Here is a 25,497-nt window from a genome sequence, read left to right on the forward strand (position 1 = left end):
GTTTGACCCCTCAGAATTACTCCTCCTCATAGAAATAAAATTAACAAGTTACCTTTTTTTGAGTGTGTGTTCTTCACTCCCCTTCAAAACAGTGACCAGTGTATACGGCCCCTTTCAATGCAGCCTGCTTTCCCCAAGGAAAGAACAATTCACCAAACTTCCCCCTGCTTAAGTTTAAAAAGGGGCTTCAGGCAACTAACTCCTCCGCCTCCTCCCCTCGCCTCCTCCCCTCGCCTCGCCTCCTCCCCTCGCCTCCACTCCTCGCCTCCACTCCTCGCCTCCTCCCCTCGCCTCCTCCCCTCGCCTCCTCCCCTCGCCTCGCCTCCTCCCCTCGCCTCCACTCCTCGCCTCCACTCCTCGCCTCCTCCCCTCGCCTCCACTCCTCGCCTCCGCCCCTCGCCTCCTCCCCTCGCCTCCACTCCTCGCCTCCTCCCCTCGCCTCCTCCCCTCCCCTCGCCTCGCCTCCACTCCTCGCCTCCACTCCTCGCCTCCTCCCCTCGCCTCCACCCCTCGCCTCCACCCCTCGCCTCCTCCCCTCGCCTCCTCCCCTCGCCTCCACTCCTCGCCTCCACTCCTCGCCTCCTCCCCTCGCCTCCTCCCCTCGCCTCCTCCCCTCGCCTCTGCCCCTCGCTTCCTCCCCTCGCCTCCTCCCCTCGCCTCCGCTCCTCGCCTCCTCCCATCGCCTCCTCCCCGGAGCCGCAGCAAAGGCTTTAAAGAGCCACATGCGGCTCTGGAGCCGCAGGTTGCCGACCCCCGGCCTAAGATGTCCTCTCTTCCAGCCAAGAGAGGACAAAGGGACTGTTTCCTTATGGGATAGTTTCCAGGAGTATATTACTTTTCTAAGCTAAGTCTGCCTTCAGGGATCCAATTGTGAACAGAATGTGTGAGTAAATTCTTTTTTATACTTTTATAAAAAGAGTGGTGCGTGCTCTAGTTATCTCTCACTTGGACTATTGCAATGCGCTCTATGTGGGGCTACCTTTGAAGGGGACCCGGAAACTACAACTAATCCAGAATGCGGCAGCTAGACTGGTGACTGGGAGCGGCCACCGAGACCATATAACACCGGTCTTGATAGACCTACACTAGCTCCCAGTACGTTTCCAAGCGTAATTCAAAGTGTTCATGCTGACCTTTAAAGCCCTAAACAGCCTCCACCCAGTATACCTGTAGGAACGTCTCCACCCCCATTGTTCTACCCAGACACTGAGGTCCAGCACCGAGGGCCTTCTGGCAGTTCCCTCGCTGTGAGAAGCCAAGTTACAGGGAACCAGGCAGAGGGCCTTCTTGGTAGTGGCACCCACCCTGTGGAACGCCCTCCCACCAAATGTCAAAGAGAAAAATAACTACCAAACTTTTAGAAGACATCTGAAGGCAGACCTGTTTAGGGAAGCTTTTAATGTTTAATAGGTTATTGTAACTTAGTGTTTTGTTGGAAGCCGCCCAGAGTGGCTGGGGAAACTCAGCCAGATGTGCGGGGTATAAATTATTATTATTATTAAAGACTGTGTCATGTCTATCTTTTTATGAGGGACTAAATGGGGAATTACCAACAAAACTTATTATAGAGGCTTTAGCGAGCCTGAGCAAACGTATCTGCTGTGTAAGTTTAAAAAGGGGAATGTTACTCTGCTAAAATGTGGAACTTGTTAAAACAAGTTGGAAAGGATATACAGTGGTACCTTGGGTTACATATGCTTCAGGTTACATACGCTTCAGGTTACAGACTCCACTAACCCAGAAATATTACCTCGGGTTAAGAACTTTGCTTCAGGATGAGAACAGAAATTGTGCAGCGGTGGCGCAGCGGTAGCAGGAGGCCCCATTAGCTAAAGTGGTGCTTCAGGTTAAGAACAGTTTCAGGTTAAGAACAGACCTCCAGAGCGAATTAAGTTCTTAACCCGAGGTACCACTGTAATCAAACAATATATCCTCTCCTGCATCCCTGAGGATTCCCACACGCTGCCTTTTCTGTTTGAACACAGCTTATAATAGTGGTTTAAAAGCATGGTATCATTTAGATATGGACTGCCTATATTAATTTGTGGCTTCAAGCGTTTCCCTGACATCCCCAAAAGAGCCAATTTTGGGAGCACACAGGATGCAAAGGCCCCATTTCACAAGTAGATATTGTTGCACAGAGCTTCTGCAAGACAAGTCATGTTAGGTGAATCCTACACTATTACGTTTAAATTAGGATGGAATATTGTTAATGTTGTTGTTAATGCCAGCTGGCAGCAATAATAATAATAAAAATAATAATTTATTATTCATACCCTGCCCATCTGGCTGGGTTTCCCCAGCCATTCTGGGCGGCTTCCAATAAAACACTAAAATACAATAACCTATTAAACATTAAAAGCTTCCTTAAACAGGGCTGCTTTCAGATGTCTTCTAAAAGTTTGGCAGTTATTTTTCTCTTTGACATCTGGTGGGAGGGCGTTCCACAGGGCGGGTGCCACTACCGAGAAGGCCCTCTGCCTGGTTCCCTGTAACTTGGCTTCTCACAGCGAGGGAACCACCAGAAGGCCCTCAGTGCTGGACCTCAGTGTCCAGGCAGAACGATGGAGGTAGAGACGCTCCTTCAGGTATACTGGGCTGAGGCCATTTAGGGCTTTAAAAGTCAGCACCAACACTTTGAATTGTGCTCGGAAACGTACTGGGAGCCAGTGTAGTTCTTTCAAGACCGGTGTTATATGGTCTCAGCGGCCGCTCCCAGTCACCAGTCTAGCTGCTGCATTCTGGATTAGTTGTAGTTTCCGGGTCACCTTCCAAGGTAGCCCCACATAGAGCGCATTACAGTAATCCAAGTGAGAGATAACTGGAGCATATACCACTCTGGCGAGACAGTCTGTGGGTAGGTAGGGTCTCAGCCTGCGTACCAGATGGAGCTGATATTATTTTTATTTGCTTTTGTTTATGTTATGTTTGGGGGGGGGAATATTTTTTTAAATAAGATTAGACATAGCTAGCCCATATGCCCAGGATGCAGGTATTCATGTAGGACAGAAGCTAAAGTCAAGGTTAGAGGTTTCTAAGAGAACACTCCCTAAAAGGGATGGGCCTGAGCTGCAGGGAAACCCAACTTCACCCACTTTGCCACATTTCACTAACATCTGAAGTGTTTGCTAAGGGCAGTGCTCACAATAAACATGGCACACGCAGCTGTTGCAATCCTCTGCCTAAATTAGAAAGGAAACAAGGAGGGTAAAGCTGCTTGAAAGCCTCCAGAGGCAAGTATCAAGCTTTTTTAGAGGGGACAGGTTACTGTCTGTAAACAGAAATAAACAATCTGAATGGTAAACTGGGGGATATGTGTGTTTCAAATCTGAAATAACTAAAATCTACCTGCAGTCTTAACTTCCATAGAACTCATACATGGAAAATGAAAGTTGGATCAAGAAGCTAACTGTTTATTAATGATTGACACATAAGCCCTTGGGCAAAGACACATAAACATCCAGTTCCACTGCAGATAAAATAGCTATTTCCTTAATGTATTACAGATCGAGTTCATCTGTGATGAAAAATGCAGATAAGAAAAACAGTGTAATGGCAAATGAATGTTTATACTCTACATTGAATCCCATTGATTTCCTTGCAGGACTATACTTCCAAGTAAACACTCACAGAATTTTGCTACATGCCTAATTTAGGATAGCTGCCATAAGCAGTGATTTTGAGCACATTCATGTGCTAGAATTTCAAGAGCCGAGATCAGTACATACTATTTGCAGCTGAAAATAACCTGGAAAATATTGGAGAGAGAAAATACATTTTGTTTTTGTTTTTCCACTATTAAAAAGTGGGAAATTTTGACAACATGGCTTAACTTGTTACATCCAGGGATACATCTAGAAATGAATGAAAATTGTACAGTACATTCTTTAATGCAAAATGAATTCAGTGGGAAAGTATATTACAGAGCATTCAATGATTCACATCTCAAGTACTACCTCCTTACAAGAAGTGCAAGTTCTGAGAATGTGGAGGTGGGGAAGGAAGTGGCAAACTGACAGAAACTCTGCACTTTTGTTTTCAATAGATGCATCAGATGAGTGTTCGGTTTCCAGCTGACTTGCTACACATATGCTTTGTTCCCAACTGATGAAATACATAATGTAAATTGCACAGCTAAGACCAAAGAAGCCTTTCCCATGATGTACAGGTTCCAGATGGTGCTATACATTTAGAGTCCATCTGAATGATCTCAGTCTGCCTATACCTAGAGGCTTCAGAATTATTATTATTATTATTATTATTATTATTATTATTATTATTACCCCACCCATCTGGCTGGGTTTCCTCAGCCACTCTGGACGGCTTACATTCATATATAGTGGTACCTCTGGATGCGAACGGGATCCGTTCCGGAGCCCCATTCGCATCCTGAACAGAACGTAAGTGTTCATCGCTTCCGTGCATGACGTCATTTTGATGGTCTGCGCATGCGCGAGTGGCGAAACTCGGAAGTAACATGCTCCGATACTTCCGAGCTGCCATGGAGCACAACCTGAAAATACTTATCCTGAAGCGTATTTGTCCCAAGGTAAGACTGTATATGGGACGCGGGTGGCGCTGTGGGGTAAACCACAGAGCCTAGAACTTGCCGATCAGAAGGTCAGCGGTTCAAATCCCCGCGACAGGGTGAGCTCCCGTTGCTCGGTACCTGCTCCTGCCAACCTAGCAGTTCGAAAGCACGTCAAAGTGCAAGTAGATAAATAGGTACCGCTCCAGTGGGAAGGTAAACAGCGTTTCCGTGCACTGCTCTGGTTCACCAGAAGCGGCTTAGTCATGCTGGCCACATGACCCAGAATCTGTACTCTGGCTCCCTTGGCCTATAGAGCGAGATGAGCGCCGCAACCCCAGAGTCAGTCACGACTGGACCTAATGGTCAGGGTCCCTTTACCTTTTTATGACTGTATATAACACACATAACAGAGGTGGGCAATCTGTGGCCCTTGGCCTTCTTCCAAGCAGTCCCAGATTAGCTTCTCACATTTCACCATTCCTTGGAATCAGCACTTCATTGGGTGCCTCTGGGCCATAGCAATCCTGCAATCCAGAATGAATCCTGGAGGCAGGCAGACACATGCACAAGCTCAGAAGCCCAACCATGCAGTACAGCTGCTTCTCCAATAGATGAGAATAGCTTTCCAATGCAACAGATAAGATGGACTAAAATGAGATTGGAGTTGGGAAACCCTCTTTTTTTGGAATTGTTGGAGGCATGCCATGGCTGCCCGTCCTCCCAATGCATTTCTGGTGGGGCTTAGGTCCCCCTCTTCCGGACTGGTTTTGTGAACTTCCTGCCAAGGAAGATTGTTGCTTACTTATCTAAATTCCCTCTGATTCTCGGGGGGGGGGGGTGAGAGAGGAGGGGAGGAGTTCCATTGTGCAGGCATAAATCCTTGCCCTGTGACAAGCACATTGAATACCACCCAATGCTTTCCATGTCACCCAGGTGAAAACTGCCATCATTAATGACTGCCTTAACAAAGTCTATTACAGAGACAGGACTACCAGGTAAAGAGGCAAAAAAGCTATTTTCCCACTAATTTTGCTTTTATTTTCTCCTTTCCTGTGCTTTTAAATCCCTCTGTACTTCTATACATTTTTTTAAATTGCCCATCTGTGCATTTATCTCTTAACTTAAGATCATCACTGCCCCCTCTTGCATCCTTTCTCTCTCCCTCCCAAGGCCAGTCCAAGATATTTTGCCACTTGAGCTGAACCACGGAATAAAGCTACTGACAAATGTAATAAATATATAATATAATGTAATATACCGGTAATAGTAACTTGTTAGTTTTCCTTATCTTGATTGCACCAACCCACACCTACCCCATGTTGCTGCTATTTGTTTTTGGTTTGCTTTTGCTGAGGAAGGAATGCAATCAATCAATTCAGATGAGGAAAAGGGAACCATCCTAGGTTGATTCAGAACTACACATGGTTCACAAGCTTTCATTATGAATCCTGTATTTTCAAAGTAACAAGTGTGATTAAGACTAATCAAAGGGTGAGTTTTCTGTTGCATACCCTTCTTAAAATTAATGAACGTTATCCTTAAAAACTATAATGACTTAATGACCTCTGGCAGATCTCTGCAATGGAAAGGTATAACGGATTTATTAAATGGAATAAGCACAAGCACAGTATGGTCCACTTCAGCACAAGTAATGCCATACTAAGGAATCCTGACTTTCTCTAAACTTGTAGGATCTCAATCTGTCTCATACATTGCATGTAAACAGTTGAGTTTATCCTTCCTGAAGCAAAATATGAAATAAGATGATTTGTCCCTGTCCTGTCGCACAAAACTGCCCTGTTTTTACAAAGAAATGGAGGTTACATACACACCATACATTTAAATTACCCCCTAAACCCTGACAACTGTAGTTTACTTCTCCCAGAGCTACATTTCCCAGCACCCTTAACAAACTATAATTCCCAAGATTCAGAGGTGTGTGCGCTTTAAATGTACGGTGTGGACTTAGCCTGACTGAAGCATGGGCTAATGTAATAAATAAAGTCATCTTGCAACCAATGCTCTCCAATGGCTAATAACAAGTAAACAGCACTGGTAGCAACTGTTAAAAGGAAAATGTAATGAGTTTGTCCATAGTGGAAGGGAAAAAGAAAAGAAATGGAGATGGCTCCTTTTACCTAACGGCAAAATACATAGGAGATATTCTCACAGAACTCCTAATGTCACTTCTATTTGACACTTCATTTCTGAATTAATAATTACTAATGTGGCTAAGCATACATCAAAGGAATGAAGAATTATCACCTTTTGCCACATTCTAGCTACCCTGATTTTGAAAACCACAGGTCTTGAACAAACTCCACTTTCAAAACCACATTACTGTACACAGATTGATCAGAATGGTTAAAGAGTGGCAGAAGGGTAAACATCCCACTTTTTCAGTCTCTGCATTAGTGAAATTGCTGCTCTACATTAACGGTGATCTGGAGAAAGCTGTGACCTTGTAGGTGGAGTTGCAGTAGCCATGCTCTCACATTCTGTGTTTACTAAACTGTGTTCCATGGTTTCAAACTCACTAATGCAGATTAGCATCTCAACTTTGGCTATAAACACACACTGAAAGGTAATGAAAATATCCTTTCTCCCAACCAGTATTAACTTGGGTGGGGATACGTTTTTCAACCAAAGGGCCACATTTCCCTACAGATGGCATTATGGGGGCCACATGTCAGTGGTCATCAAAGCCAGAGGAAAATGGGTAGAGCAATGAATGTGAATTTTACCTTTGTGCAGGAGGCTAGTATCTACACATATACTCTATCCCTCTCTATTCAGACACACAAGAAGGATTATCAAACTTCAAAGACACATATCAGCCAGCCAAAAACACTGGAGACTAGTGGGAGAGTTTTGTGGGCCAGACAAAGAGGCTTGAGAAGATGCATTTGACACCCCACACCCCTGCCTCCACCTGAATTTCCTTATCCTCGCTTTAACTGCTGGGGTTGCAAGTTCAGCAGGATGTGAAACAGAGATGCCTAGGCTTTTTTCAGCTGGAACTCACCAGGACTTAGTTCCGGCACCTCTCAGGTGGGCACCATTGCCATTCTAAGAGAACGAGGGAGGTATTCATGGTGAGTTCCAGCACCTCTTTTTCTAGAAAAATAGCACTGGGTGATGCTATGTGACTTTTGAGCATGTCGTTCTTGGATAGAAGGTCATTAAGAGGTCTACAAATTCTGTTATATAAAGTGTCTCTTTACCCCAGGGGTTGCAAACATGGCCCTCTCCAGATGTTGCTGGACTCCAGCTCTCATCAACTTCTGCCAGTTTAGCTTGGTCAGTAGTTAAGGATTGTGGGTATTGGAATCCAGCAAAATATAGAAGGCACCACATTGCCTACCCCTGGCTCTACCATTTAACAGCTGGAATTTCCGCAACTTTGAATGCACAAACGGCACATCACCTAATTACTAAACAGTACATAAGCCTTCATGGGCATAGCCAGGGGGGTAGGGAGGGGCAGCTGCCCTCTCAAATTAATAAAATCAGTAAAAATATATAGCTAACTGAGGTTCTGCCCCCACCCCTAACAAAAATCCTGGCTATGCCCATGTGAGCCTTGTTCTCTTCTGCATGTATTCCCTGAAACAAAAGAACACTCTGAGCCATTATACAAGTCCAAATACCTGCTTGGAGGAAGGAATAAGTAGCCCAATACCCTGAGCTAGAACAGAGACCCCACACATAGGGCATCCTCTAGCCAGCTGCGTGTTCACAATCCCCACCTCCCGTGTACTACCTGCAACTCTGCACATAACATCGGATGGAGTGTTCTGCCATCCGCCCAAAGCCAGGCTAAGAGCAAATCCTACTCATGAATAAGTCCGGTTTGTAATGTTAGAATCACAGAATTGTAGAGTTGGAAGGGACCACAAGGGCCATCTAGTCCAACCCCTTGAAATACACCTTTTTTTTTTTTGCCCAATGGAGGTACTCGAACCCACCACCCTGAGATTAAGAGTCTCATGCTCCACCAGCTGAGCTGTAGAAAATTATTTACTCCCAGGTAAAGTGGGTGAGGTGAGCATTGCTCTTTGAGGCACTACAAAACTCTGTCGCTTTTGATGCAACAGGCCACCGGGTCAACCCCTCCGGAAACTATCAGGCTGAAGTTCAACAGGTGATGGGGAAAGCTTCACCTGCCGAATTCCCACCTGTCGGGAACTCTGCCTGATGTGGTGGGGAAGGGGGCGCGGGGTGTTTATTCTCACAGGAGACACGCACAGACACAACCCTCCATGCTGCCCAGCAAGTTCACTCGCTCACCCTCCGGCTGAGGCACCATCCCGATGGTCCCTCCCGTGTTGATCACCAGCACCCGCGCCTCGGCCACGGCCCCGCAGCCGCCGCCGATCTCGAGGGCCGGAGCGGGTTCGGTGGACGAGAGGGCTCGGCCCAGAGAGCCGCCCGCCTGCGCTGCCTCCGCTGCCATCATGGTCTCCCCTCAAGAGATGCCGCTACCTGGCCGAAAGGGCGAGCGGGTGTCAGAGACAGGCAACGTGCGCATCCATATACCGGCTCGTAAGCGCCGCCCCCTTCCCGGGCTCGCCCGCGCTCATTGGCCGGAGCCTGGACCTGCCTCCGCCAGCGGAGGGGAGTGGGAGAGGGGGGAGAGAGAGACACACACAGCCCCCCCCATCCCGCGCCCGCGCCAAAAAAAGAGGCCGCATTAGGCCATTGGAGCGCGCTGAGGGCAGGCGGTTGGGCATGCGAGGGGTTTCCTAAGGGAACCTCAAGGGGCTTCACTCTTAACCCCTGAAAGCCGCTGGCCCGAATGGCTGCCCAAGTGTTCTACCTCCACCACACTAGGCTGTCCCCTCAGCAGGGAAGGAAAAACAAAAGGCTGAAAGCGAGAAGTGGTTTATATATACGGTGTGTGTGTATGTGTGTGTCTATACACACACACATATACACACCATATATATATATATAAACCAGTTCTATATACTTCTATAAACCATATATATATATATATACATATACATATACACACACACACATAATACACACACACACACACTTTGTGGGGGAGCAAAAAAAGTAGACGCAGTTTCCCTCTTCTTCCTAATAAGCCCTCTTTGGTATAGAACACCAAAAAAATCTCTTTCTTTAAGCTCAGCCTGTCCTGAGGGAGAAATGAGTGGACACAGTTTCCAGTTGGGACTGACTGTAGGAAGAAAAATGTCTTCAGTTGTTTCTAGAGATAGTGGGGCACCTGTATTATCGCAGCGGGAATGCTATTTCAACAGAACAGAGCCATCAGTTTTACAGAAATCTAAAGGAACAGTGACCTTTCAGTTTTGACAGCCTAATCTGGAATCATAGTTGTCAACCTTCCCTTTTTCTGCAGGAAATTCCCTTATTCCAGCGCCGTTTCCCGCTGCTATCCCGGATTGTTAGCTATCCCGTAGACAGGTGAGGCTGCTGATCCCTTATTTTCAAATCTGAAAGTTGACAGCTATGTATGGAATGATAATTTGGCTCAATCATTTCAGCTGTGTCAAACATTAACACACACGTACATACGTACGCACGCTGCAGATATAGATATTTATCCGTCATCATGCAGCCCCCATTGATTTGTAGAGCCACATCACAATCCTGGATTTCCACTAAGGATGAGGTAGGGTGACAAAAGAGAAGGCAGGTTGCACAACCACAGTGCCATAGAAGGGAAGGACCCTGAGAGTGGAACAAGACGGGAGAGATCTCAATAGATTTGGAAAGGAGGATTGTTGTGCTGACTTGAAAGTTTTAACAAGAAGAATTAGCAGAGGTGGGTTGGCAGCAGACCTTGGTGTCTCAAATCTCAGTGGCACTCTGAGCGACGGCAAAATCCAGCACCCCACCACCACCTCTTGCCTTCTGTTGGGTATCATTGAATCGGTTGCAAGTGAACCAGTTGCGCTCCCCTAGATCCGCCTTTTGATAGGTACAGCGCAGAAGCTAACACCAAAAAACTAATACAGTCGTACCTTGGAAGTCAAACGGAATCCGTTCAGGAAGTCCGTTCGACTTCCAAAACATTCAGAAACCAAAGCGCGGCTTCTGATTGGCTGCAGGAAACTCCTGCAGCCAATCGGAAGCCCCGTCGGATGTTCGGCTTCCAAAAATAGTTTGCAAACCGGAACAGTCACTTTTGGGTTTGCGGCGTTCGGGAGCCAAAACGTCCGAGTACCAAGGCGTTTGGGATCCAAGGTACGACTCTACAAAAGAACCTTTCCCAACTCCCCACTTGCTATATTAAAACCTTGTTTTAAATCACCATTTTTTCCTAAGTTTCCTCAACACACAAACATAGGTCCAAGCTATCTGAAAGATCATATTCCCTCATATGAACCTGCCTAGGTTTTGAGATCTTCAGGAGATGCCCTTCTCTCAGTCTTGTCACCCTCACAGGCACACTTGGTGGGGACACGGGAGAGGGCCTTTTTGGTGGCTCCTGCCAGACTTTGGAACTCCTTTCCTAGAGAAGCCAAACTGGCTCCCTCCTAGTTGTTCTTCCATCTGCAGGTGAAGACTTTCTTTGTTCCAATATGCTTTGGAGAACTGAATGTTTTTAATTAAAGAGCCAGTGCCATGCTGTTTTCATTGTAATTATTGGTAAGTCTTAAACAGATTTTATATATGTATCTAGTATTAATTCTATCAATGTTCAATTGTATTTTAATGATTGGTTTGTCTATGTTTTTAGCCGTTCTTGTTTTTATCTGTAAACCCCCTTGAGTCCCATCATGGAAAAGGATGAGGTATAAATAAATAAATAAATCTCAAACTTTTGCTATTGTTTAAAATCACAATTTTCCTGTCAATTATTCTCCATCCTGGCTTCCTCTACTCAAGCCTCTGCCATTCCAAAGAGTTTTTCAGACCATAATCCAGTTATTATGATTTACGAAAGGAAGAATGACTTTTTCATTTGGAGACTTAAGAAAATGTTATGGCAACAAGCAAAGGTTGCACAAGATTGCAAACAAAGATTGCAAAAGAATATTGCAAAAATTACGAAATAATTATTTGATAACAATTTAAAGGCACAGAGATACATATGGTTTGAGATGCAACAAAGCTTTCCACAGAGGCTCTTTCATATCACATAATTCCTTACTTAAAAGAAAGAGACAGGCAAAAATACAAAAAATCTTGTTCTAGTTACAGGTAGGTAGCTGCCGTAGTCGAAACAAAATAAAAAATATCCTTCCAGTATGAGCTTTCATGTGCAAGCACACTTCTTCAGATACTTCAGATACTTCTCATACCAATAACAAACTTAGTTGGTCTCTAAGGTGCTACTGGAAAAAATTCTTGTCTGAGATTAAGCAAAAAGAAAAATAATTGGAACAATCTCCAACCATTTGGCAAATTAAGATGTTGCAGAGACAATTGTCTATGTTAACAATGCAGGAGATAGGAACAAAACTGGATTATGCTAAACGAATTTAAATTTAAAAAAATTGCTCACAAACCTGGGAAATGGTTAGCATATAAACTGCAGAAGGAGAAAGGAAGTTGATATTGAAGTTGCAAGAAGAAAATGCTGTAATAACAGGTAAGACAAATATGAAAAAGTATTTCACCAATATTATTCTAAGTTGTATAAAGGTCAAGTAATATATTCAAAAAATATACAGACAAATAGACAACATAGGCGCCGACTCCATGGGGCCTGAGGGGGCCCGAGCCCCCTCAAAAATTCGTTTGGGGGGGCTCAGCCCCCCCAATAATTTAAGAAAATTATTACCGTAAACTTCGCTCTATAACACGCAGATTTTTTCTCCTAAAAAGTAAGGGGAAATGTCTGTGCGTGTTATTGAGCGAATGTGTGGTCCCTGGAGCTGATTCGCCGGAGCGCAGGGGCAAAAATAGGCAAAAATCAGGGAAAAATAAGATCGGGCGTTCGGGCGGAGGGAAGGCGGAAGCTGCTGCTTTCCTGCATTCTGCCTCAGGGTCTTACTGCCCACCCGCTTCTGTTGCTGCGTTTGCTCAAACTCAACAAAGAGCAGGGAATCTCCTGCCCTCTTGGCAAGCAGAGGGTTAAGGAAAGGATTGAGTCCTTCTTTCTAATTCTTTCCTAGTCACACTGCGTGCAGGCTCCAGCCCACCACCTCCTCCTCTCCGTGCTCTAGGGACTCGCAGGTGGGAGAGAGAGAGAGAGGGCTGGCTTGGGGGGGGGGACTTTTGCCTTCCTTTCCTCCCCCCCCCACCCCGTTAAACTCCTCCCCTGCATTCTTAGCCAGCTGCTTCTCCGCACACCCCTCTTGTGCTTCTTGTCCCTTCTGTGTTTTTCCTTCCCTCCCCATTTAAAACGTGGTGTCAAAGCACGGATCCACATGGATCCTCAGGATTTTTGCATTGGGTCACCCCAAATTCACCATCAGATAACATAGCATGTCCATGGCTACAGCCTGCACCAAAAAAATCACGCACCCACTGTTGCCTAGGGTCACAGTGGTGCAAAAACGTGGTTACAAAGCACGGATCCACATGGATCCTCAGGATTTTTGCATTGGGCTACTCCAAACTCACTGTCAGATATTAAAAATCTTTATAAAATAGAGAATTAAATACATACAGAATGTTAAATTTTCAGTTTCGAAATATTAGTACTAGTTTAGTACTGTATTTCTATATTACTATAGTACTGTATTAGTTATTTTCAAATACTTAAATATTTTTAGGGTGTAAGACCCAATTAAAGCCCGTTATTTACATACAGTATTACAGTATTTACATACAGTATTAGGCATACTGTATTAACTTTATTAACTATTAAAGCATTAACTTTGAGATATTATTTTTATTTAATGAGCCCTCAGCCTTATTCAAAGTAAGCTTAAATTAGCTATTTCACTTATTAATCAAAGTGCTATTACTGTGCGACAGCAATATTTTATGTTTTATTCTTTTAATGATAGTTTAGGATTTATTTAAATATCATTTCAGTCTTTTCAGAGCTATATATTCACTGCTCTGTAATAGTCTATAAGCATAATTGTTACTGTAAATTAAATTAGCTTTTTACGAAAATACCGTGCGTGTTTATGTTTTGTTTCTTTTTTCAAAGCCAAAAAGTGTTTCAGGCTTGTCGAGTTTCCCGGAGTGTGGAGTTATAGAGAGTCGAGTTTTCGGGGTTCTAATGTTGATCATATGACTCTAAAATACTTTTTAAAAACTTTAAAACTCACTAATTTTCATCTAAAATTTAGAAAACTTCCCGGGGCAGGACCCCGGTATGGGCCCCCCCAATATTTTTTATAAGTCGGCGCCCCTGATAGACAACATCTACCAAAGATTTCAGACTTTCAAAGACAAATAATGATTGGCCCTATAGCTACTCAAGAATTATGTGGTGCTATAAAAAAATAAAAGAAAGGAAAAGTACCAGGCCCAGATGGACTATTGGCTTCTTACTATAAGTCTTTTGAAGAGGAACTTTTACAACCCTTGCAACAGACATTGAATAATATTATACAGTGGTAAAATAGCAGATGTCTGGAAAGAAGCCAATTACACATATACCTAATTGTCCCTGCTACTTTTCATTCTAGTCTACGAAGTTTTACTCAGAGACATTAGACAATATGAGAGAATTGTGGGAATAAAGATTTAAAAAGAAATGTTTAAGCTAAGGGCATTTACTGACGACCAGATGTTAATTCTAGAAAACCCACTGCAGGGAGTGGGGATTCTTATGGAGAAACTAAATGATGTTAGCAGGGTCTAAGGTTAGTAACCAAAAAGCAAAAATGTTAACAAAGAATATGAGAACAGAAGATGAGAAGGTTTTGAAACAGGGTTTCAAATGGGAAAAAGTAAAATATTTGGATATTATTGTGGCAAATGTGAATTGTATGTTGCGCCAAAATAATTATGTTAAGACATGAGCTTAAATTTAAAAATATATGTCAAGATGGAAGGTGCTAAAATTGTTATTGCTGGGTAGAATTTCAGTGACAAAGATGAATGTACGTATTGCCTAGAACTTATGTCTTTATTTTAAACGATGCCTATTTTGACTAATAACTTAACACTTAAACAATGGCAAAAATATTTAGCTATGTTTCTATGGCACGGAGAGAAAAAACAGAAGTCAAAATGAAAGTATTGCAAGACATAACGTATGTTCCAGACGTTATCATTGCTACATTTTCACAGAAATGTCAAGTGAATTTTTTTTTTCAACCTTCAAAATCCAGTCAGCAGAAAAGTCATGAATTCAAATGTATTTCCACCAGTACAGTGGTACCTCGGGTTACATACGCTTCAGGTTACATACACTTCAGGTTACAGACTCCGCTAACCCAGAAATGGTGCTTCAGGTTAAGAACTTTGCTTCACTATGAGAACAGAAATCTTGCTCCGTCGGCACGGCAGCAGGAGGAGGTCCCATTAGCAAAAGTGGTGCTTCAGGTTAAGAACAGTTTCAGGTTAAGTACGGACCTCCGGAACGAATTAAGCACTTACCCTGGGATACCACTGTATAGATTTTGTTCAGAATGCTCATTCTCACAGAACCGTAAGGAAGAATCATAAAAAGGATGGTTAATTTTAGTTCTGTAAACTAATGCAGGCATTGCCAGCCTTTTGAGCCCATTTGCAAACCAGAGAAACTTATAGGTAGCACACACCTATGCACACATCACGACCTATTCTACTGGCTATTATAGAATACTTACCATATTTTCCCATGTATAAGACAATGTTTTTTCTTATAAAATAATGTTACAAATTGGGGGTCATCTTATATATGGATGGTGCAGAGGGGGGACGGGCAATTGGTTACAGCCGCAAGCAGATTTTCAGCAGGGGTTTTTTGGGTAATTGGTGGCTGCATCAAGGGCTGCAGGTTTAATTTTAGAGCTGGGGGCAGGGTGGTCATTCCTGAAGTAGGCAAATTATTTCCATGTGCCTTTATAGAAAAAAGAAAGAAACATCAGTGTAATTATTGACAAATTCATAGTTAATCAGTTCCTTCAACAGTCCTTAGTGGAACTACCAGGGATGACGTGCCAAGACAAAGCCAGTGTGAGAACTCACTTGCTTTCTCTCTGCGACTGGCATGGCAGCTACCCAGAAGGGGGAACTCAGAGTTGATCAAGTGAGACGATAAATTGGCTACTCCTTCAATGATCAATCCCATCCGATGTGCCACAGACAGAGAAAGACGGAGGGAGGGAGAGCATAAACACTTGCTCCACTTTTCAGAAAGTACTCAGCCAGCTTTATGTGCCCTTCGCTTTTTGCAACATAAAGTTGAGTGTGGCCATCATAATCTTAAGTGTCCACCCTGCAATATATATATATATATATATATCTCCCATCTGCAAGAGCAAATGCAATGCTATAATGAACTTTTCAATAGCTGAATTCACCTCATCAGGCCAGCAAAGCCAAAACTGAAATGTTGTAAAAGAGATTGTAGCTCAAAAGGTTACAGGTTCAGTATCTGGCATCTTCAGGAATAAAACAACCTGGAGCCTTAGAGACCAGGGCAGGTGGGTAGATTTCAGCCTTGTAGGTCGTATTTTTTGGGTTTTTCCAGGAATCCAAAAAACCACCAGCCAGAGTCAGGTGCAAAATAGCGGCTCAGCCTGCTGACATACATTAAATGCACTTCCAGATTACCTGTTTATCGAACATTCATCCTGATTCATTTGCAGGATGAATAATTGGCATAGGCTATTTAATGTGCTTGTTCTGATTAGTTTGAAGGAAGATTAGACAACATTGCCTATTTCACGAGCATCCAAGCTGTTTAGTTTGCAAGGAGATTAGACAATGTTGGCTATTTAATAAGCATTCATCCTGGTTTGTTTGCAGAGTGGTTAGAAGATTTTGGATATTTAATTAGCATTTATTCCACTTACTTTTCAGGGAAGCTAAATGATGTTGAATCAAAGTGAGTGTTGTCCCACACTCCCCACAGCATTTGCCTGCCACTCCCATTAACAAGAAAAGTTTGGTATTCGGGGAAAGTTGAGTATGTTGTGCAAGATATTCCGGTCAACAGCAGTTATGCAATCTGAATTTGCTGGACTGTGATTGAATCACACCACAAAATAGCAATGGTTTGGAAATGCCCGTAGAGGAAGTCACAATTACAAATTGAGTATTTATCATGCTTTTGAGCAGACTTCTGCTATTTTTATTTACCACTTCTTCTATTGATTTCAATGTATTCAGGTTACCAATATTAGCAGCAGCACAAGCCATAGATGGAATTTGAGCTTCTAGCTCCTTAAGAATGACAAGAAAAAATTAAAAGAAAGATTATGTGTACATTCCATAACATTAAGCAATAACTGTATGGTATTTATATTTATTTATTAAATTTCTGTAGCACCCTTCATTCGAGGATCACAGAGCAGTTTACAATATAAAAACACAAAAATAACATAACATAGTAAGAAATGAAAGCAATAATCCCTCCACATAGAGTTTTAAAATCCATAGTTTAATACACCTTATCTGTGAGTACAGCAGATATTTATATAAATATGGCAACACAGATATGTTAATGTATTGTTGTTTTAACTGTCACATTTGTCATGAATTATGTTATTGTTGTGAGACACTGAGACATTCTTTTAGTAGTAATAATAATAATAATAATAATAATAATAATTTATTATTTGTACCCCACCCATTTGGCTGGGTTTCCCCAGCCACTCTGGGCGGCTTCCACAAAGACCAAAAATACACTAGGAGCAACACACAAATAGAATGAACAATAAATAATATTAGTGAGATTCTGAAATGAGCTCGAGTGTGAGCAAAATAGGGAAAATACAGGGTTTTCAAGTTAATGTCATTACCATTTGAACTACCCAATACAATAACCAAGTTTTTCAGTCTACTTCAGGCATGAGTCCAAATTATTTATTCTTATTTCTTAAATCTGTATACCACCCTTCACCCGAAGATATCAGGGCAGCATAAAAATCAAAATTTAAAAAACAATTTTATATTCTCAGGTTTTAATCAACACATTGTGGCTGATTTTTTGAGCTGCTTTGGAACTGCTATTGTTATACTATATGTAGTAGTAGTAGTAGTAGTAGTAGTAGTAGTAGTAGTAATAATTTATTATTTATACCCCGCCCATCTGGCTGGGCTTCCCCAGCCACTCTGGGCGGCTTCCAAAAAAATATTAAAATACTGTAATACATCAAACATTAAAAGTTTCCCTAAACAGGGCTGCCTTCAGATGTCTTCTAAAAGTCTGGTAGTTGTTCTTCTCTTTGACATCTGATGGGAGGGCGTTCCACAGGGCAGGTGCCACTACCAAGAAGGCCCTCTGCCTGGTTCCCTGTAACTTGGCTTCTCGCAGTGAGGGAACCGCCAGAAGGCCCTCGGTGCTGGACCTCAGTGTCCGGGTAGAACGATGGGGGTGGAGACGCTCCTTCAGATATACTGGACCAAGGCCGTTTAGGGCTGTTTATGTGCTGCTCCTTAGCAAGCTGTGGGTTCCAGTGAGCATTGATGCATATGTCTGAGCTGCCTGCTGGCCCAGGAACGCTCTCCCCACAACAAGTGGAGAGTCCAAATCTGACAGTCACTGTCAACAGGAGTGGTCTTAGGGATCACTTTAAACCTCTTGTTAATTACCTGAATCTGCATAAATTAAATAAATGCACTTAGGATTTGGGGGATGAGTCTTGCCCACTTCCTCCCCACCATGCAAACACCCATGTTTTTTCAGAAACCTAACTGAAAGGGGGAAAGCAGTTTAGCCATTGCTGTTGTGAGACAACAACAGCGAGTCGTTCTTGCCCACCTAATGCAATCGCCCAGAGATCCATCAACAGATCCACGAGCCATTCTACGACTTGCTTCACAGCAGCTTCATATGTAAATGAAAAGTAATAAGAGTTCAAAAATGACAACTTTCCATGTAACATGTTCTTTACCTGCTTCTTCTCTTTCCAAGGAAGTTGCCTTTTGCCCAGCATGTATGAAAGCTTTGCCAAAGACGCCTTGTGTCATATTGCCACCTGAAATCACTCCGTGAGCAAGTTCCTGTTGTTGTTGTTTAGTCGTTTAGTCGTGTCCGACTCTTGATGAACCCATGGACCAGAGCACACCAGGCACTCCTGTCTTCCACTGCCTCCCGCAGTTTGGTCAAACTCATGCTGGTAGCTTCGAGAACACTGTCCAACCATCTCATCCTCTGTCGTCCCCTTCTCCTTGTGCCCTCAATCTTTCCCAACATGAGGATCTTTTCCAGGGAGTCTTCTCTTCTCATGAGGTGGCCATACTCTTGGAGCCTCAGCTTCAGGATCTGTCCTTCCAGTGAGCACTCAGGGCTGATTTCCTTCAGAATGGATAGGTTTGATCTTCTTGCAGTCCATGGGACTCTCAAGAGTCTCCTCTAGCACCATAATTCAAAAGCATCAATTCTTCGGCGATCAGCCTTCTTTATGGTCTCTCACTTCCATACATCACTACTGGGAAAACCATAGCTTTAACTAGATATAACCAAATGCCGAAATGGTGGTGCAGCTAATCTAACCGGCTGCAAAGTGATGATGTACAGGGAGTTGGAGGTATAATATCTATTTAGAGAAGGGGTTGGAAACCTCAGGCCAGGAGCCCAATCTGGCCCCTCCAGGTCTCTCAGTGTACCATACACTCCAACATTTATCCAGGATCAAATCAGATACGGGGACGGCTTCTGTAAATCCGGAACTGTCCCTGGAAAATAGGGACACATGGAGGGTCTGTGACAGTTTTGAGTGCTAGTGTTCTTAAAACTTAATCCTTTATATCCTCATTTTTTGTGGGTTGTTTGCTTATAAGTTGCTACATAAAACAAAAATCCACCAATTTCCCATAATATCCCACTTAAAATTATCATCACAGAACCCAGCACAGCCTACTTTATTATAATTTAAAAAAATTCTGCACCATGCACTTGTCCTATTCATCACCCATCTGGTTCCATAGGTTGAAGCCACAGACCCTCGCAAACACATTCTGCTCCGTCGCTTGCTGAAACTCTTCCGGCAAATCTGGGCGGTTGTTTCCAGCAAATTGGGGAGGTTGTTTGGTGCATTGCCTCATCCTTAAGCTTCCAGTATGATCCCCTCCATGGGAGGCTGAAGGAAAGCCTTCATCTGACACCAGGAATGTAGAGATTAGATAAGACTTCTTATTAAAAGTATGTTTCTCTTTATCGCCTCCCACACCAGTTCAATGTATCTGCTCCCCTCCTGTTCCCCTCCCTCAGATGCTCAGTGACAGCCTTAGAGGAGAAATGTCATCAATGGAACTCAGAGCTCGCTAAGGAGCAGCAAATTTATTAATGTGATGACCAAATTATAAACCTGGATGTGAAGACAGGTTCCGGCAGATTGAGTGGATGAGACCAGTAGTGGAAGGCAAATTCTGGAGGGAAGTGAGGGACTGATGGCACTTATCAGCCTAGGAAGGTAGCCCATATAGGAGACGGAAAGCTCTGATCCTAAACCTCTGCTGCCTCCTGGATATCTTTGAGGGGGCTAAGGAGTAAACCCTACAAAAAATCCCGAGTGGAGTCCCTAAGACGATAGGATGGCGCCTTGGAGCCTCCTTCCAGCAATTCCTGCAGCCAAGTTGGTGCCATACATATGCCATATTCCATTTGACTTCATACCCAGAGGTGCACTCCACTGTCTCTCGAGACAGATGCCAACCACAAAGTAAGGCTCATTGCTTTCCAGAAGCTCATTCCTTTCCGGAAGCAGTGAACTACTGAAATAGGAATGTTGAATCTAAGTCCCCAACTAGCGCAGCCCCAACCACTTCCGCAGGCTGCATGTAAATGAAGTGGCACTGAGACAACCTGGTGCCATAAAGATGTTTCCAACCACATCTTCTGTTATGTACTGAGTTGAATAGGAGCCAAAATGCAGCAGTCTGATTGGTCCTAGAACAATAGGATTCAGAATGCAGCAGTCTGATTGGTCCTAGAACAATGCAGCAGTCTGATTGGTCCGCAGGAGGCACCCAATCCATCTCCAGGTGGAAGTGAATCCACAACCTGATTGGCCTACAGGAGAATCCCAGAATTAGCCAATCACGTGCAGCCCATTGTGTAAATAATGTATATAAAGCTGATATTGTGGGGAAACTTCCATTCCTCCTCACCACCATGAGCTGAATGAAGAGCATGAAATCCACTCTCGACTCTGAGTATATTTCATCTTCCATCACTTCTGACCACTGTCTTCTCAGGTTGGGGCTGGTGGGAGCTACAGTCAGAAGCACTGAGAAGCAAAGAAGAAGAGGAGGAGGAGTTTGGATTTGATATCCCACTTTATCACTACCCAAAGGAGTCTCAAAGCGGCTAACATTCTCCTTCCCCTTCCTCTCCCACAACAAACACTCCGTGGGGTGAGTGGGGCTGAGAGACTTCAGAGAAGTGTGACTGGCCCAAGGTCACCCAGCAGCGCATGTGGAGGAGTGGAGACGCAAACCCAGTTCCCCAGATTACAAGTCTACTGCTCTTAACCACTACACCACACTGGCTCTCCAGGGTTTGGAGAAGGCAGATCCGCACTAAGTGGCAGCAGGGCTCTCCAGGGGGAACAGGTTTCCCCAGCCTTACCTGGAGATGTTAGGGATCGAACCGGCACACAAAGCATGAACTATGAACTCTCTCCCACAAGATCAAAAGTGCTCTCTTACTCAGGGACAAGTAGCATCATGCACCATTAAAGTTCCCCAGCCTCTGTCTCCCCACTGTGGGCTGTCACCTCCCCCACCCTCCTCCATCACACTCGGTGCCCCCAATGCCAATGGTGCCCCCAGTGTTGAGCACCGGTACCCAGGCCCTAGCCTCCTCCCTGGCAGGGCAGGCCTCTGGGGAGCCCCACAAGCTCTCGTGGCTCAGGGGAAGAGCTTCTCAGCCGCTGGAGCCATGGGGTGCCAATGCCATGCTCTCCAGGCAATTCCAGGTTTGCCATTGTGGTCAGTGCTGCTGCTGATCTTCCCAAAGCCTCAACCACAGTCTCAGTGCACTTGCTATTTTTATCCAAAGCACGTGCACCTCCCATCTGACATTTATCCCTTCTGCAGTGACTACATCCTTAGATTTGCTGGTGTCGCTGCAGAAGGCTGAACAGATACTGCCGCCCGCAAACTCTCAGGCTGCAAAGCCTATGCAATCAATCAAGCAAGCAAGCAAGCAAGCAAGCAAGCAAGCAAGCAAGCAAGCAAGCCTTCATCATTCATCTCATGAGAGAAAGCTTTAAAGGTACCCAGGGATTTTTAAACAGAAAGGGTTGTTTATTTGTCACTGTGTTTTTTAAAAAGATTTAAAGAAACATCTATTTCCCAAAGCTAAGAATTCACATAAACACACACATACCCACATACAAAACACAATGCACCTAGCAGTGTATGTAAAGGTAAAGGTAAAGGTACCCCTGCCCGTACGGGCCAGTCTTGCCAGACTCTGGGGTTGTGCGCCCATCTCACTCAAGAGGCCAGGGGCCAGCGCTGTCCGGAGACACTTCCGGGTCACGTGGCCAGCGTGACATCGCTGCATCTGGCGAGCCAGAGCCGCACACGGAAACGCCGTTTACCTTCCCGCTAGTAAGCGGTCCCTATTTATCTACTTGCACCCGGAGGTGCTTTTGAACTGCTAGGTTGGCAGGCGCTGGGACCGAACGACGGGAGCGCACCCCGCCGCATGGATTCGAACCGCCGACCTTTCGATCGGCAAGCCCTAGGCGCTGAGGCTTTTACCCACAGCGCCACCTGCGTCCCTAGCAGTGTATAGGTATAGGCATATTTTTGTACCTTGCTATACTAATGCAATACGAAAACACTCAGTTTTGGAACAAAGTGGTTATAAAGCTGTTTTACACCTCTCTAGCTCTGACTACATTAATCCATTTTTCTCTATTTACCATTCAGTTATCCCGTCTCCAAGTGTACTTTTCCAGTTATGACAAATTAGTTCCTTTTATTTGTTTTTTAAGGCCTCAAAGAGACTTGTGCAGTAGAAAAAATCCTAAACCACAATTCAAGAACATACAATATTAACATCAATGAATGTACACTGGACAATTACTACACACATGGTATTGCACTCCTTTGGAAATGTCAAAATTATGTTTTCTTCCATAGCACTTAATTGTTGGAGTTGCAATAAACTTGGTACATATTATCATTTACGGTTGGAAATGTTAGTTGGTGCAGGATTTTTTGGATTCAACTCTGACAGAAATGGTGAATATTACTAAAGAAACAGTTGTTTTGTTGTCCAGAATTAATGTTACTGGAAATTTTTGAGGATACCGATGTAAATATATTGTCAAAAGAATTGGTCTTATTTATATATGGTCTTGGCAGCAGGAATAGTAATTGCATCTCAATGGAAAATAACCCAAAATCTTACACTGGATGCTTGGTACTCCTCACTCTGGAATATAGCTATAATGGAGGAAATTGTTCATGATTTTAGATTGGCAAATCTGGAACTATACTTGATGATCCAGTCAAATTGATAGTTTTTATTTAGACTTTCTTTTAACTCATGTGCAGCAACTCATTCTATGTGCCCATTTTATCCACCTCTTCCCCTCAAAGTGCTACAATTACTAGAGTGCCCTGGTGAGAATGATTGACTGTCAAACCGCTCTTGAGACTGTTAGCTCTGTGACTCTCAGTACCATTAACTAACTTCAGTTCTTAGGATTCTTAGGTGGGAGCCATGACTGTTTAGAGTGATACGATATTGCTTTCAAAGCATAGTGCAGATGGGGCCTAACTCTTGCATTCTGGTCATCCTTCCTGTTGGCAGTCGATGAACTGAATATATATTCCATGTTTTGGAAGGAGCTGCAAACCTGCAAATAAATCTCAAATACAAAGTAAATCCATACTGTCCACCGGGTGGCAGCAGATTCCCAGCAGAACAGAAAATTGTATTTCCCATGAATTTGTGTTTGGTGCTGCTGCTGGGAGGATCAGGCTGCGAGAGATTGCAGTCAAACCTAACTATGCACAACTGCTAGTTATTGCATGAAGGGGTTAAGGACCACAGAGTTGTAGAAAGACTCGGGTTACGTCCAACCCTTTCTACTCTACCCCCCCTCCCTGTGCATCATGTAACCATTGAAGAAGGATGTGTGTAAGCTTGATCCTGAGCTTACAGAAAGTGTTTGGAACTATATTCTGCATTTTCTACTCAACAGTATGTTGCCTGTATTATCATTGCTGCAGCATGGAACAATGCATGACTGAGACCTTGAATCTGTAAGTAAAACATTTTAAACTTACTTAACTGTGTGTGGTCTGCTCATCGCAAGAGCAGTAGAAAGAGGTCAGCTGGATGAGAAAAGGTTTAACAACCTGTATTCCTAAAACTTTAATGGGCTGCTTATTTTGTGATTTTAACTGGGGCTACTAGGGCTCTCTGTGTGTTAGCCCCCGCATTTGACTCCAGACACTCAGCCATTTCTTTTTGTTGTTCACACACAAACACATATATTTCATATATTTCATTTCTCCCCATACAGGCAAGGTCTTTTGAACCCTCTGCTTCTCCCTCCAGTGAGAGGAGTCATCCCTCTCTCCAGACCGACTAGCAAGGCAGATAACTCCTCAACTACTAAAATATCATCCAGCTGGAACTGCATCAGGGACTGGAACCTAACTGTTACAACTCTACAGAAACCATGAAGGAAAAACAGGGAGCGAACAAAGAAGACAAGATAACTTAACCAGCAAGAAAAGGTGGAAGCCTCCAGTTGAGGAACATCTGCCTAAGACAGGGAAAGGAAGCTCTAACAGTATGTAAGCTGGCAGCAGAATTCATTACCTATGCACCCAGATACAGTGGTACCTCAGGTTATATACACTTCAGGTTACATATGCTTCAGGTTACAGACTCCGCTAACCCAGAAATATTACCTCGGGTTAAGAACTTTGCTTCAGGATGAGAACAGAAATCGTGCTCCGGTGGCGCAGCGGCAGCAGGAGGCCCCATTAGCTAAAGTGGTGCTTCAGGTTAAGAACAGTTTCAGGTTAAGAACGGACCTCCAGAATGAATTAAGTACATAACCAGTGGTACCACTGTATTGTCAGGAGAGAAAGGAGAGGTGAGCAGAATGATATATTTTTTTAAGATGGTCCTGTAGAACAAAGTAAGACAAATTTCCATACCTGCAAAATGCTGCTGGAAGAAATTCCCGATAGGGATATACAAGAGCAGTATCCAGATCCTGGGCAGGCTACCTTCGCCTTTCTCCCTAGTTTGGGTTTTGAATGTTCCCCCTCAACCCCATCTGTGCCTTCCTGGTGTCCAAACTGGGAAGAAACTTTTGGCAGAAGACCTGCTCTTGAAGGGGTGCTGGATAGCACTGAGAGACTTGGCGAGTTCAGTAGAAATAAACACTTTATCCCAGGACTTGTAAATTGTTAGAGAAGGCATGGCTAGGTCACGGCCCCTCACCTTCTGGTGGTGGGGGGGGGAAGTATTGTCTGCTTCTTGTTCCACACCCTCCCCCCTTTTGTTCCAACCATGTAGCTGAGCACGTCAGAGGCTGGGGCTCCAGACTCAGACCACATGTTGGAGACTAACACCTGCATTTTGCAACCCAAAATACCTTGCCCTTATGATTTCTGCTGTTGCACTGAACAATGCATGAGTGAAACCTGTGATTACTGTAAGTAAAGCACTTAAACATACCAAAGTTGGTGATCTATTCACTCTAAGAGGGGTAGAGGCTTTGCAAATGCTGCACAGATCTGTGTTTTAAACTCTGCTGGGCGCTGTTTTGGCATAAGAGTGAGTCAAGCCCCGTGTGTGCTTTTTTGAATTCAGGCAGTCAGCCATTTTTTCTTGGTAGCCCCACACACGTGGGACCTGCAGGATTAACTGGCATTCCCAGTTATTTCCCAGCAGTAACAGTGTACCTCTTGTTTTTTCGGAAACAAGGTTCTATTACATC

General features: G+C 44.0%; 1 protein-coding gene and 1 long non-coding RNA gene across 3 annotated transcripts in view; one reads left to right on the forward strand and one right to left on the reverse strand.

Moving 5' to 3' along the window:
• Positions 1–9,245, reverse strand: part of ASPG (asparaginase) — a 64,785-nt gene extending 55,540 nt beyond the window's left edge. Inside the window, exon 1 of one of the 2 annotated variants that reach the window (XM_083734659.1) lies at positions 9,017–9,245. In XM_083734659.1, coding sequence (XP_083590785.1) covers positions 9,017–9,062 — 46 coding nt within the window. In that variant the 5' untranslated portion in view covers positions 9,063–9,245. Of the gene's footprint in view, positions 1–8,821 lie in introns of both variants that reach the window. The other variant, XM_083734658.1, reaches the window with a different exon arrangement.
• Positions 9,246–10,089: 844 nt separating this feature from the next.
• Positions 10,090–24,998, forward strand: LOC310844796. The gene is made up of 3 exons (XR_014564326.1): positions 10,090–12,104; positions 23,740–23,800; positions 24,064–24,998. It is a non-coding gene; the product is annotated as an uncharacterized lncRNA (long non-coding RNA).
• Positions 24,999–25,497: the final 499 nt, after the last annotated feature.

Source organism: Podarcis gaigeae (genome assembly GCF_964106915.1).
Source record: "Podarcis gaigeae genome assembly, chromosome: 1".
In the NCBI taxonomy this organism is placed as follows: Eukaryota; Metazoa; Chordata; class Lepidosauria; order Squamata; family Lacertidae; genus Podarcis; species Podarcis gaigeae.